This window comes from Bos javanicus, chromosome 10 (genome assembly GCF_032452875.1).
Source record: "Bos javanicus breed banteng chromosome 10, ARS-OSU_banteng_1.0, whole genome shotgun sequence".
NCBI lineage: Eukaryota > Metazoa > Chordata > Mammalia > Artiodactyla > Bovidae > Bos > Bos javanicus.
Window position 1 is genome coordinate 26,751,303 of NC_083877.1, and position 15,177 is coordinate 26,766,479.

Here is a 15,177-nt window from a genome sequence, read left to right on the forward strand (position 1 = left end):
ATATTAACTTATTAATATAATTTTAATATGTTAAATCAGTTAGCATATTAACCAGGGCAGGGTGGAAATATTTCCTGCCTCAATTACTTCTTCTTGAACCCATTTCTTACTTGATTTCAGAAAATTTAAAAGTCATGTAGCCTGGAAAAAGGCATAGAGTTAGAAAGCATCTCAATGGACTAGAGAAGCCAGAGATTATATGGCAGAGTTGTGATAAGTAAGAATGAGTTAGCAGCTTGAGCACCCCTCACATCAAAAACAAATAGTTTTCTTCCCTGGAATGTCCACTTCAAAACTCACAAATGCATTCCTATGTTTTGAACTGAGTCATCATCTCTTTCCCAGGAATAAAACAGGGAAAATTGTTACATAAACAAAATATTCTTACATCCTGGATTTTCTGGGGCAGTTTTTTTGAGGTTAAGTAATGAGTCCTAAATTAGGTTTGCAATGTATCTCCACTGCAAATCTTTATAAAGGTTTTATTAAGGTACTATTTTTTACAATAAAATAATGAAAATAATATTCAAGAAAAGGATTGGTAGTGGATGGAACAGGAGTCTGATTCCCTGACTACTAATTCTGTAAGCAGTCATTATTATTTAGTGGTAACATATATTTTTCTCTTAATCTACGTTCTGAAAATTCCTTTAGATCCTTCACAAGTCAGCTACAAGGGACTTGGAGGAACAATTTTCCTTCTGGAGAATAGTCACTTCACTACGTAAAAACTTACAATCCATGACACATATTTGAATGGAATATTATAGTTTCTAAAAATAATTATAGACTCATCATAATATGGAACAAATTTGACATTATATTAAATGAAGCATATATACAAATGAAAATAGCTTTATTGCAGGGATTGAATTCTGGATGCTTTTCTTTAAAGTTGTCCCTCAATGTTATTTTAACACTGTTTTAGTAACAAATAACCTTGAAATGTCACTCATTTCTTTGATCTTAAGTAGTATATTCCCAAGACCATTTCTCTCTCCAGTTTCTAGGTGGAGATGTTATGTTACCTAAAACCCCATTACAGGAACAATCAAATTTTTGGTGACACTTTGATGAAGATATTAGTATTCAGAATACTACATTTCTGAATACTTTGATTGATGCTGCTATGTAGGCATTAGAACCTGCCCTTTAAGGCTTCAGAAAGGGGTAATATGTACAGGAAACAACATATGTCTGGATGTCATTAGGCTAGCATTGACCATTACTGTTCAACAGAGTGAAAAAAAAAACTTCTTTTTTAAAATTTGTACTGGTGTATATTGCTAGTGGTAAGGAAACCACCTGCCAATACAACGGATGGATCATCTACTATGTCTTACATTATGTTGAAACTCCCAAGAAGTTTCCTCAAGGCTGCTTTTATCTCCTTATTCCGGAAGCTATAGATAAAGGGATTGAAGAGTGGGGTCACCATAGCATAGAACAAAGTTGCAACTTTCTGCATCCTAGCAGAATGTCCAAGTCCTGGGCTCACATACATGACCATGAGAGAGCCATAGAACAAGGATACCACAGCCAAATGAGACCCACAGGTGGAGAAGGCTTTCTGTCTCCCAGTAGCTGAAGGCATATGCAACACAGCTGTTAGGACAAGAGTATAGGACCCAAGGATGAAGAGGAAGTTACCAAAGATAACTATTGAGCTTAGACTGTAGCAAAGCAGTTGGGTTTGGGGGGCAGAGACACATGCCAATGCAAACAGTGGCCCTGGGTCACACACAACATGGTCAATGATGTTTGGTCCACAGAAAGGCATCTGAGAAATGAGAACAATGGGGACCAGGAACCACAGAAATCCACAGACCCAGCAGATAAGGACCAGTTTGGTACAGAGATGCCCAGTCATGATATTAGGGTAGTGCAAGGGACGGCAGATAGCAAGGTACCGATCAAAAGCCATGACAGCCAAAAGTAAGCATTCAGTCGTTCCCAAGGAAAAAAAGAAATAAAATTGTAGGAAACATCCAACAAAGGAGATGGTCTTTTTATGTGAGAGGAAGTTGACCAACATCTTGGGGACTGTAGAAGAGACATACCAGATCTCTAGGAAGGAGAAATTCCCCAGGAATATGTACATGGGGATGTGGAGTCGCTGGTCACACCATAAAGCACAAATAATGGCCCCATTTCCTGTTATGGTCAGAGCATATATTGTAAGGAAGAGTGAGAAGAGGAGGCTCTGAATCTTCCATTCATAAGAAAAACCTAGGAGTATAAATTCTCTTACGAAAGCAAAGCTGGAATCTGGCTCAGAGATGTTCATTTTATCAGTAACCTGAAAGTTCAAAAGAGATGCATTTATTATTTAGAATTAGTTTCAAATGTGTTCTTGTTTGAGAATGAGGAGAAGATATTTTTCCAAAATTCATCATTTGGGAAGAGAATATAGTCTGCTTGTTCTTGGCTATATACTCTGAGTTCTGGGCATAGTAGATAACTGGTGGCACAGAAACAAACTTTTGCCTGCTTCTGAATCTCTCCCTTACTTTGATAGAACTTGAGAATTTTAAACATATTTTGTAAGCTTGTTATTTTGGGGACAGAGATGATCTGTGACAGTTTCTGTATAGCATGTAACACAAAGTTAACACCATAAATATACTAGTTTTTTTTTTTTTTTACTAAACCCATCTTATGGTCAAATAGCAGAGAAGATTTTACAATTTACATCTCAGTTGAATATATTCCTTATCATATCACTAAAATGTGAAAAATAAATGGACATATTTTACAGTAAGTTGGCAGTAACCATTTTAAGGGCAATACCTCTGTTTTTCTGCAACATAAAAATATAAGAGCATAATGTTACTTACCGACATTGGCTTTTGTGATGTTACAGTGATTCGCTAGAAATCAGTGGCTTTCAGTTTGCACTTAGTCTTTTACTTAAAATTGTGTAGAAAAAAGCAGCTAGGTATGGGACTGTATTTTGTAGTATTTTTTTTCTGGGATTTTTGGGATTGATTTTACTTATAAGCTAGTTAAAAGTAAAACATTTCCAGGATTCAAGAGAAGGCAAATGCTTTCTTTTGTTGTAAGCAAATTTCTTTTTACTCTATATTCTCATGGAAAGGATGCCAGATATCTGAGTTTCTTAAAAATTTTTTTTGTGGCAATATGCAGGCATGTGAGTCCTAAAAGTTATGAAGGCTTATATTTTCAGCACAAACACAAAATTTTCAAAAGTAATTTTCTTCCACTTATTTTCCACATCAGTGTTCTGAGAAGTCTTTCATAATGATTTGGTAAAAGTGTGTGCATCTTTTAGTAATCTAAATCCTTTTAAAATCACTCCAAGTCCAAGAGCATTAGGAAATCATAAGGAGATGGGGATAAAAGGGAATTGGCGTAATGGTGTCAAGACTCTCTGCTATGCTTGAAAGAAAGACCTGTGGTTTTAATGTTGACCAGATCTCTAAGACCTGTTTAAAAAATCATATCCTTCTGTCTCTAGCCGGATAAAGAGTTTATTGCTTCACAAAATTAAGATTTCACTTTCTTTATCACAGGTTCTCCTGAGACGTGGCCTCTGTAGCTTTAGAGAAGTTCTCTTCCAAGCCAAAGTTTCTTTATAAAGTTAAATTAGTGCACATTCTCTGAGGGATCAGTAAAGAGAAGTAGCAACTTCTCTGAGGGCCCATTATTTACAAATAACTTGCCCATCTGAAATATAGATTCCAAAAGTTTCCAGAAAACACTGTTTGTGGAACAAAAAAGACACACCATGTCAGCCAAAGTTCTGATAGGAATATTTCAAATATCATTGTGCATATTTTGGAGAATAGAGAGGGGATGTTCAGAGACCCCAGTGAGGCAAATGTTGAGATATAGAAACTGTAGGACACTGATGACAAAAATTTGGAGAATTTGGAAGTATCGTTTAGAAAGGCAGTATGGTAGAAGTCTTTAGATTTGAGAGAAAAGAGCGAGAAATATCAATATTTAAGCTTATTGACTAAAATACTTCAGAGGAATGTGTGACTTCCCAATTAACATATAAAAGCAAACTCTTTACACTGAAAGACTAAAGAGGAAAAAGATTACTTAGATGTTATTACCTCTTGGTGATACTAGATCAGATCAGATCAGATTAGTCGCTCAGTTGTGTCCGACTCTTTGTGACCCCATGAATCGCAGCACGCCAGGCCTCCCTGTCCATCACCAACTCCCAGAGTTCACTCAGACTCACGTCCATTGAGTCAGTGATGCCATCCAGCCATCTCATCCTCTATTGTCCCCTTCTCCTCTTGCCCCCAATCCCTCCCAGCATCAGAGTCTTTTCCAATGAGTCAACTCTTCGCATGAGGTGGCCAAAGTACTGGAGTTTCAGCTTTAGCATCAGTCCTTCCAAAGAAATCCCAGGGCTGATCTCCTTCAGAATGGACTGGTTGGATCTCCTTGCAGTCCAAGGGACTCTCAAGAGTCTTCTCCAACACCACAGTTCAAAAGCATCAATTCTTTGGCGCTCAGCCTTCTTCACAGTCCAACTCTCACATCCAAACATGACCACAGGAAAAACCATAGCCTTGACTAGATGAACCTTTGTTGGCAAAGTCATGTCTCTGCTTTTGAATATGCTATCTAGGTTGGTCATAACTTTCTTTCCAAGGAGTAAGCGTCTTTGAATTTCACGGCTGCAGTCACCATCTGCAGTGATTTTGGAGCCCAGAAAAATAAAGTCTGACCCTGTTTCCACTGTTTCCCCATCTACTTCCCATGAAGTGATGGGACCGGAACCGTACTGGCTTCCCTGGTGGCTCAGTAGTAAAGAATCTGCCTGCCAATGCAGGCGACACAGATTTGATCCCTGGGTCAGGAAGATCCCTTGGAGAAGGAAACCCACTCCAGTATTGTTGTCTGGGAAATCCCACAGACAGAGGAGCCTGGCAGGCTACAGTAGGACACGACTTAGCGACTAAACAACAACCACAATTATTTGTAAAATCAACACCTGGGGCACCAAAGTAAAAAAAGACAACACCAAGGTGCCTGACAATATTACATTATATGCACAGATGGGAAAGAAATTCAGAGGGAAGGAGAGATGTATGTAGGTTACAACTCATTATGAGAGACTTCTTAGGAAGCTCATTGAAGAAATGGCTTGAGATCACATATAAGTGATAACACACGGTATTTGCCTTTCTCTGTATGACTTATTTCATTACATGTAATACATTTCAGTTCATCCATGTTGTTGCAAGAGGCAGAATTTAATTATTTCATTGACTTATATTCCATTGTGTATATATTTATATCTATGTTACATCTTCTTCATCCATTCATATATTGATGCATACTTAAATTTTTCTGTATCTTGGCCACTGAAATAATTGGGCAATGAACATCAGGATGCATGTATCTTTTCTATTAAAGAGGGGTTATCAAGGAACATAAAGGCTGATGGATATGTTCACTATCTTGATTGTGATGATGTTCATTGTTGAACACGTGTCAAATTTTATCAAATTGCACACTTTATGTGCTGTTTGTTATATATTAATTACACCACAATAAAATTATTTTAAAGACCCAAAAGATCAAATTAAATGTATTTTATGCTAATATCAGTGTTCTTTTGAAGATATTTTAATAGTTTGACATCCAGTGCATAACTATCAGGACCTAAAGTAATCATAGATAATGTTGAAACAAATTAGTCAGGCAACCAACATTACCTGTCTATTTAGAAAACATTAGGCATTCATTAGAGCATGCCATCCACATCAAGGTTTTCTGTTGGTGGCCACATATCATAGTGGCCAAGATATGATTTCTCTTGGAACTGGAACTATTAATGAAACCTTAACTGTATCTGATGATTTAGATTTAGTTAGAGACTAAGATTGCAGAAGACATCTGCCTAGTACTTACACGTTAAACGAAAAATAATCTAAAACTTCGCTTATGGTTAATGCTTAGCTGCTTTATATGTGGATTTTCTTGTCTCTCTAATTTGATTATCAGAATATGCAAAATTTATTGCTCTTAACAAATAAGTTCCCAAGAGATGTCCAATGCAAATTATTTTCATGATTCTTGTTCTGTCCAAAATAGAGAATAGGAAAATTTCACTCAAGGGATTCCTTCCAGTGGTAAATATGTGTCAGGCTGAGGGAAAGTTCTTGCATGGATACTGTCTCTATCCAACAATGGAGATTATCTCAAGCATATATTAGAAGAGAAGAGTAAAAAGTAATCTGGTCTTAGAGAAAATTGTGTATGGTAAGTTATCTCATATTCTCTGGGACTCTGTTCTTTAAAAGAATTTTTTTTCAATTTATGTATTTATTTATTTTTTACTTTACAATATTGTATTGGTTTTGCCATACATCAACATGAATCTGCCACAGGTGTACATGTGTTCCTATATCTGTTTCTGTCTCACACATGCCTGTTATGCTTGGAACTGAGTATGGCTCATTTAACTTCTGAACTTTAAAGAGATCATTCATGGGTTTTCTCCTCATATTCTATTCCTACTGGATTTTCTGCAGTTTCTTTAACAAATGTACATATCATCACGATGCTGTGTCTCAGAGATGCTCTCAAGTCTGCTTTGGGAGATCAGAGGGCTTTGACAGCTACTTGATTATGAAGAACTTCCAGCTATCCTGACTAAATGGCTCTTAACATTTTAGAAAATAAATGTTTTATATCAGAGAGAGTATTGCATACTAAGACAAATTTTAGCATAGAGATAGAAGTGAAAAGAGTTATGTACCCAGTGAGAAGTGATATAAAACTCATTTATTATGGGATTAACAGGATTAAAATTCATAACTTGAGAAAAAAGGAAGGCAACATTAGGTAGAAGAAGGAACTTGGAGTATCTCCCTGTGTACCTCAGCCAGTGTTTATATCAGGCAATCTATTAAATTCTCTGAGTCTAAGTTTCTGTTTGTAATATTATAAGTGTTGAGAATCTCACAGCTTTAGGATTACTATCATGAAAAAATTAATGGAAGGACATTGCATCCAGACTAGGATGAAAAATATGTTGCTATATTTTTTTTTGTTGCTATATTTTAATACTCAAAAAGAGTAACTCAGTTTATTTCCTTTCCCTAATTTTTCAATTTCACTAATCCCAACTGAAAAATTCAAATCTTTCAATTTTACTACCTCCTTTTGTGAAAATCCACCCTAGGTTACAGAATTCCAAAGGTGCTTTAAAAGAACGTGTAACTACCTCTTGTCAGTCTTTTTAAAATATTAAATGCCTCCTGGATAAAAGCAGAATTGAAAGGTAAAAAGGTTATTAAGCTCGTGGAAAGCAAGAAGCAAGTCTGATAATTCAGTTGCCTCTACATCCTATAGGGTTGCTAAGCATCTACTTATTATTTTAGAGAAAATATAAGCAGTAGGTATTTTAGGGTCAAACTGGGGTCTCCTGCATTGCAAGCAGATTCTTTACCAGCTGAACTATCAGGGAAGCCCACAGAGAAAGGTTATCGCATGTATTTTGGTTACAGAAGGTGGTTGGCCATTCACTAAGATTTTTGCCAGTAAGTTTTGGAAACTGTAGAGCTTTAGGTTGCATTTTAATGAATGAAGAAGGGAAATAACTAATATTTATTAAACATGCACTATCAAAATTTTAATTGCTTTCGGTATATTTTCTGACTTGATTACAAGTCTATTAGATTGAGTGTTGTCTTTTTTACAGATGAGGACATGGAAACAGAAATAAATTTAGGTAAAAGGCATAAGGTCAACAAGTAACAGGGTTCAGACTAGATCTGACTATTTTAAAAAGTCCATGGTTATTCTATGAATTATCCCAAATGTTGGACTAATATTGATTGAATAATATCTCTACTAACATTGTGAAATATTAGCAATTTCAAAACTGATGAAACAATATGATTTCTTATTGATAAATTGTTCCCTTGCATTATACATATTCATCTTTTAGCAAATTTCTCTCTCAAACACAGTTGAAATTCTACTTTTGCTATTATTTATCTTCCATGTCTCTTATTCCAATCGGTACAAAACTAATTATTGAAAACTAGCTTTGGAAAGATTTACCTTGACAAAAGTTAAGTTCAAGGTAAAGGTCAAATTATTCAAATTTCTAAGGAGACATAGGCCATTTGAATGCAGAGTTCCAAAGAATATCAAGGGGAGATAAGAAAGTCTTCCTCCGTGATCAATGCAAAGATATAGAGGAAAACAATAGAATGGGAAAGACTAGAGATCTCTTCAAGAAAACTAGAGATACCAAGGGAAAATTTCATGCAAAGATGGGCTCAATAAAGGACAGACATGGTAGGGACCTAACAGAAGCAGAAGATGCTAAGAAGAGGTGGCAAGAATACACAGAACTGTACAAAAAAGATTTTCACGACCCAGGTAATCATGATGGTGTGATTACTCACCTAGAGTCAGACATCCTGGAATGTGAAGTCAAGTGGGCCTTAGGAAGCATCACTACGAACAAAGCTAGTGGAGGTGATGGAATTCCAGTTGAGCTATTTCAAATCCTGAAAGATGATGCTGTGAAAGTGCTGCACTCAACATGCCAGCACATTTGGAAAACTCAGCAGTGGCCACAGGACTGGAAAAGGTCAGTTTTCATTCCAATCCCAAAGAAAGGCAATGCCAAAGAATGCTCAAACTACCGCACAATTGTACTCATCTCACACACTAGTAAAGTAATGCTCAAAATTCTCCAAGCCAGGCTTCAGCAATACCTGAACCATGAATTTCCAGATGTTCAAGCTGGTTTTAGAAAAGGCAGAGGAACCAGAGATCAAATTGCCAACATCTGCTGAATCATCGAAAAAGCAAGAGAGTTCCAGAAAAACATCTATTTCTGCTTTATTGACTATGCCAAAGCCTTTGACTGTGTGGATCACAAGAAACTGTGGAAAATTCTGAAAGAGATGGGAATACCAGACCACCTGACCTGCCTCTTGAGAAACCTATATCCAGGTCAGGAAGCAACAATTAGAACTGGACATGGAACCACAGACTGGTTCCAAATAGGAAAAGGAGTACGTCAAGGCTGTATATTGTCACCTTGCTTATTTAACTTATATACAGAGTACATCATGAGAAACGCTGGGCTGGAAGAAGCACAAGCTGGAATCAAGATTGCTGGGAGAAATATCAGTAACCTCAGATACACAGATGACACGACCCTGATGGCAGAAAATGAAGAACTAAAGAGCCTCTTGATGAAAGTGAAAGAGGAGAGTGAAAAAGTTGGCTTAAAGCTCAATATTCAGAAAACTGAGATCATGGCATCTGGTCCCATTACGTCATGGCAAATAGATGGGGAAACAGTGGAAACAGTGGCTGACTTTATTTTTCGGGGCTCCAAAATCACTGCAGATGGTGATTGCAGCCATGAAATTAAAAGACACTTACTCCTTGGAAGGAAAGTTATGACCAACCTGCTGCTAAGTCTCTTCAGTCGTGTCCGACTCTGTGCGACCCCTTGGCCGGCAGCCCACTAGGCTCCCCCATCCCTGGGATTCTCCAGGCAGGAACACTGGAGTGGGTTGCCATTTCCTTCTCCAATGCATGAAAGTGAAAAGTGAAAGTGAAGTCGCTCAGTCGTATCCAACTCTTAGCAACCCCATGGACTGCAGCCTACCAGGCTCCTCCGTCCACAGGATTTTCCAGGCAAGAGTACTGGAGTGGGGTGCCATTGCCTTCTCCGTATGACTGACCTAGACAGCATATTAAAAAGCAGAGACATTACTTTGTCAACAAAGGTCCATCTAGTCAAGTCTATGGTTTTCTAGTGGTCATGTATGGATGTGAGAGTTGGACTGTGAAGAACGCTGAGCACCGAAGAATTGATGCTTTTGAACTGTGGTGTTGGAGCAGACTCTTGAGAGTCCCTTGGACTGCAAGGAGATCCAACTAGTCCATTCTAAAGGAGGTCAGTCCTGGGTATTCATTGGTAGGACTGATATTGAAGCTGAAGCTCCAATACTTTGGCCATCTGATGCGAAGAGCTGACTCATTTGAAAAGATCCTGATGCTGGGAAAGATTGAGGGCAGGAGGAGAAGAGGATGACAGAGGATGAGATGCCTGGATAGCATCACCAACTCGATGGACATGGGTTTGGGTGGACTCTGGAGTTGGTGATGGACAGGGAGGCCTGGCGTGCTGCGGTTCATGGGGTTGCAAAGAGTCGGACAAGACTGAGTGGCTGAAATAAGGTCTTTTGCATATAATATCAGAATATTTTTTCTTAGAAATTAAATAAATATAATGGAGGTTATGTTTATTTGTTAGTTGTGAAACTATTGTCACATGTTCCCATTCTCACAGCAAATATGTGACTTACCTAATTCCTTTAAAAAATCTTCTTGCTTTCCATCCTTTATCTATACTTCTTAGTTCTCAGTATGAGAGAAGGGAAAACCAGTGCTCATGATGAGGTAATGATTTTCATTTTTGCTCACCTGCTCTCCTTGGTACCGCCCTTGAGATTTCAAAGGATAAAAGAAGATGCAACATATGTGCATATGAACTTACATACAAAACAGAAATAGACCCACAGACATAGAAAACAAATTTATGGTTATAAAAGGGGAAAGGGGTGGGATGGGATAAATTAAGAGTTTTGGATCAACATATATGCACTATTATATATAAATAGATAGCTAATAAAGACCTACTGTATAGCACAGGGAGCTATACTCCATATTTGTAATTATCTATAAGGGAAAGAATCTGAAAAATATGTGTGTGTATGTGTGTATGTGTGTATGTGTGTGTACAACTGAATACTTGGCTGTACACCTAAAACTAACACAACGTTGTAAATCAACTATATGTCAATAAAAAAATAAAATTAAAAAAAGGAGATTCAACAGCCTAAAAGTAAAATGAGGACAAGGGAAATAGATAAAATGGAAAGAGAAAGATATAACTACCTTTCCACCAGCCAGCTGGAAAGGAATTCTTAATTTACTTCAGGATGAATATTAGCAATATAAGCAATTCCATTTAAAGGTGATCTCTAAAGTTTTAACTTCACATCAGTTGGTACTAACATGTCTATAGCTTATTTTCACTTTAGAAAAGATACATTTAAAATTTTTATGGCAATATTTCAAAAAATCCATTGGCATAGTTGAAGGTAAATATTTTCTATTGATAAACTTGAGTTATAAAAAACCTTTGTTCAGAGGTCATTAAATCAGAATGTGAGTCTGGGTTGCCACCAAAGTAGAAACTTTGGTCAATCCCTTTCTCACATAACACTCCCCTGACATTTTTTCCCTAATAGATTCAGTTTACTAAATGAATTGTATTAATTGTGATCCTAACTAATGGTAAATTATGTGCTTATTTTGCATTTGAATGATCATGCCATGGTATTTTTTATATGGCCTTCTGTATAGCTTCTCTCCTAAAAAAGCTTGTTCCAATACATACTTGAAAAGTGAAGTGGAAGTGTTAGTTGTTCAGGCACATCTCACACTGTGCGACCCCGAGGACTGTAGCCCGCTAGGCTTCTCTGTCCATGGAATTCTCCAGGCAAGAACGCCAGAATGGGTTTCCATTCCCTTCTCCAGTGGATCTTCCCAACTCGGGGATGGAAGCTGGGTCTCCTGCATTTTCAGGTAGATTCTTTACTGAGCCACCTGGGAAGCCCATATTTTAGAGTAATAAACTAAAAAGTTAGTTTAGTTTATTTTTAAGTTCAACTGACGCTTGAAGAAATCATTATGCTTAACACAGAGAAACTGTAATTTTGTGCCATGTCATTTGTTCTGGATTTCAGTATCTGTTCACCATCATCTTCCTAGGTAGACTACTTTTTTGGTTATTAACTTATAACAGATGTTGTTGGTCACCCATCCAGATTCTTTTCACTGGAGAAGCAGACTAAAGCTAGATTCTAGGTGGCCCAACAATCTTTTCTCAGCCTTTCATTTTGCTGTCTAGCTTTCTCACTTGCTCATTGTGAAAGAACCCTCTCAGTCATTCATAAGAATCTGATCTTGGAAAGACAGTTTTGGGCATTTTACTTCTTTTTGGGCACACTACCCTGAATATTTTACCAAAATTTATCTTCCCAATTATACTTTTCACTTTCAGATGTAGATGCTAAATTTCAATGAAATTTAAATTTCAGTGAGATAAATTTTAACCAAAGTCTAGAAAATAAGTAGCCTTTCCCATCCTACTAACTGACAATCTATTTTTCTCTCTAGGTTATTTTAGAGGACATGCTGAGTACAATGGATAAAAGAAATCTGTCTGTAGTGTCAGAATTCATGCTTCTGGGACTTTGCCAGTCATGGAATAAGCAAGTCTTACTCTTACTGATATTTTGTATGCTATATTTGATCATTGTATCTGGAAATATTGTCATCATGATCTTAATCATCACTGACCCCCGTCTGCATTCCCCCATGTACTTTTTGTTGGCCAACCTGTCCTTTGTTGATATGTGGCTTTCTTCAGTAACTACTCCTAAGATGATTACAGACTTTGTCAGAGAGAACAAGACTATTTCCTTTGGAGGCTGCATGTGCCAGATCCTCTTTGTGCATTTTGTTGGAGGGGGTGAGATGGTGCTATTGGTGGTAATGGCCTATGACCGCTATGTGGCCATCTGCAAGCCACTCCACTATTCAACCATAATGAACCTTCCAAAGTGCATTGGGCTTGTGGTGACTTCCTGGACCATTGGCTTTATGCATGCCATGAGTCAAATGGCTGTGATTGTGCAATTGCCTTTCTGTGGCCCCAGGGAAATTGACAGCTTTTTCTGTGATATACCACTGGTAATCAAGCTTGCCTGCATAGATTCCTATAACTTGGGAATATTAATGAATGCTGACAGTGGGGTTCTGGCCATGACCTGCTTTATTCTGCTGCTGATATCCTACACATATATTCTTCTTACTGTTCACCAAAGCTCTAAAGCTGGTACATCTAGGGCACTCTCTACCTGCACTGCCCACATCACAGTGGTGGTGCTCTTCTTTGGGCCCTGCATCTTCATCTATGTGTGGCCACTCAGCATCACCTGGGTGGACAAATTTCTTGCTGTGTTTTACTCTGTTATTACACCTCTTCTAAATCCAGCCATTTATACCCTGAGAAATAAAGAGATAAAGAATGCTCTGAAGAGATTCAGAGGCTACTACCTACATTCCAAGAAGAATATTAATGCCTAAAATCTCACTGGAAGCACTTCAAATTGACAACATATAGACCTTATAAACGGAGAAGGCAGTGGCACCCCACTCCAGTACTCTTGCCTGGAAAATCCCATGGGCAGAGGAGCCTGGTAGGCTGCAGTCCATGGGGTCGCTAAGAGTCAGGCAGGACTGAGCGACTTCACTTTCAATTCACTTTTCACTTTCATGGATTGGAGAAGGAAATGGCAACCCACTCCAGTATTCTTGCCTGGAGAATCCCAGGGATGGGGGAGCCTGGTGGGCTACCGTCTATGGGGTCGCACAGAGTCGGACATGACTGAAGCGACTTAGCATCAGCAGCAGCAGCAGACCTTATAAAAGAGGTTGAAAATTCTAGGCATTCAATTTATATCTACATGTTGTGTCTGTCTCCAAGTCCAGAAATAGGATTAATTTAATTTATGGAATTTCAACAACTTATTAGTCAACCAGTAGAACACCATGAAATATTTATCTAAAATTTAAACACTAATAATCCCTTTTTGTGAGGGGATTATCTAATCAGTCTTCTTATGCCTTTAACTGAGCTTTAACCCTTTTAATGAGAGTTTAAACTCTCATTTGAAGTTTAACTCTGAAATGAGAAGCTTAAATTTATTCAGCCAAGTCATACCTCCATCCTGATAGATAGCATCTGAATAAACTTCTCTTGATTTTTCTCCTAACTCCATTTGGAAAATGTTTCTGTAATATTCACTCTTTTCCTCAAGCTTTTCATTTAACCTCTGGTCAAGAGGCAACTGAATTATTATTTAATGGAGTTTTTTACCCAAATACTAAAGAAAAGCTATATGGGAGAGAATAGAAAGAGAATGAAATAACAGTGATACAATACATAAGGAATAGCAGTGGAGGTTAGAATAACAATGGAGGTTATTCTGTGTTTGGCTTCCATTAACTTGATAAAAGTGAAAAATAAATATAAAGCCTAATGATTTTTTTTTTGATTATCTTAGTTGCAAGGACTAATATTTATGCTTTAAATTATTAACCATTTGTGTAAAACTTCTCAATTGTAAGCTCCTTAAGGGCAGGGGCTATGCCTTACCTGGTTAGTTCTTGAAATTTAGTACATAAGTTCATATGTAATCAGCATTTAACAAATATATTTTAATGTAAATATACAGGCCAATTTTTCCATTCAAACACCCATAAACATGTATGGATCATGGTATATTTAAAACACTCTTCAGTCCTTAAAAACAAATTCCTAAAAATTTCAAATTATAAACAAAATTTACCCTCTTTCTTGCAGAATTATAAATTAAATGAATTGAAATTCAGTTGTAAGAATCAACAATATAAGCTCTAGAATAAAAATATGACACATATGCAGTTTTTATTTTTCTTAATATGGGACCAAAATACAAAAAAATAAGGCAGAATAAAAATAATGTACTGATCATTCTTGAATGCTTACTCTATGCCATTATATGTATTATTTTAAATGCATTAATTAGTCCCAAATTGCAAGTAAAAAATTAGACTCAGAAACATGAGTTAAAGTTCCTCAAGATAACACAGCTTTATTTTTCTTCACTTAAGGATTCAAAGATTAATTTGATTTCCAAGATTGTTCACTTATTAAATGACACTACGCAGTACAATAGAAAACTACTTACTGCAAAGAAAGCGGAATGATTTTTTAAGAGTCTTGCCCATTTTTCTACTTGGAATTTATCACTTTAAAGATTTTAAAAACACATTTTATGAGTTATATGCATTCCTAGTATTTTCTGCTAATTATGTGATTTATGTTTCCAGTCTCATTTTTTTACTGAACAGAATTTAAAATTTTAATGTGTCTAATTTTTTTAGAGTTAATTTTTTTTTGCTTATTTCAAAATTATGAAAACATTCTACTTAATTTTTTATAAGCTTTTCTATCTTAACTTTCACATTTGAGATCTACAATCATCTTGGGCTTAACTTCTCTGTAAGAAATAGAAGTCAAATTTCATTTTTCAA

The 15,177-nt window shown here is 36.8% G+C and overlaps 2 protein-coding genes across 2 annotated transcripts; one reads left to right on the forward strand and one right to left on the reverse strand.

The window, feature by feature from the left end:
• Positions 1-1,339: 1,339 nt before the first annotated feature.
• Positions 1,340-2,296, reverse strand: LOC133255367 (olfactory receptor 11H12-like). The gene has a single exon (XM_061429827.1). The coding sequence runs from the start codon at positions 2,285-2,287 to the stop codon at positions 1,340-1,342; it is 948 nt and encodes a 315-aa protein (XP_061285811.1). The 5' UTR covers positions 2,288-2,296.
• A 9,820-nt stretch (positions 2,297-12,116) lies between these two features.
• Positions 12,117-13,185, forward strand: LOC133255368 (olfactory receptor 4K14-like). Its single transcript, XM_061429828.1, has one exon. It carries the CDS (start codon positions 12,229-12,231, stop codon positions 13,183-13,185), a length of 957 nt encoding a protein of 318 aa, XP_061285812.1. The 5' UTR covers positions 12,117-12,228.
• The last annotated feature ends 1,992 nt before the right edge of the window (positions 13,186-15,177 follow it).

What these genes read in the sequence shown, in the direction of transcription:
- LOC133255367 (XM_061429827.1), bottom strand. Translation starts at nt 2,287, where the DNA reads ATGAACATCTCTGAGCCAGATTCCAGCTTTGCTTTCGTAAGAGAATTT.
- LOC133255368 (XM_061429828.1), top strand. Translation starts at nt 12,229, where the DNA reads ATGCTGAGTACAATGGATAAAAGAAATCTGTCTGTAGTGTCAGAATTC.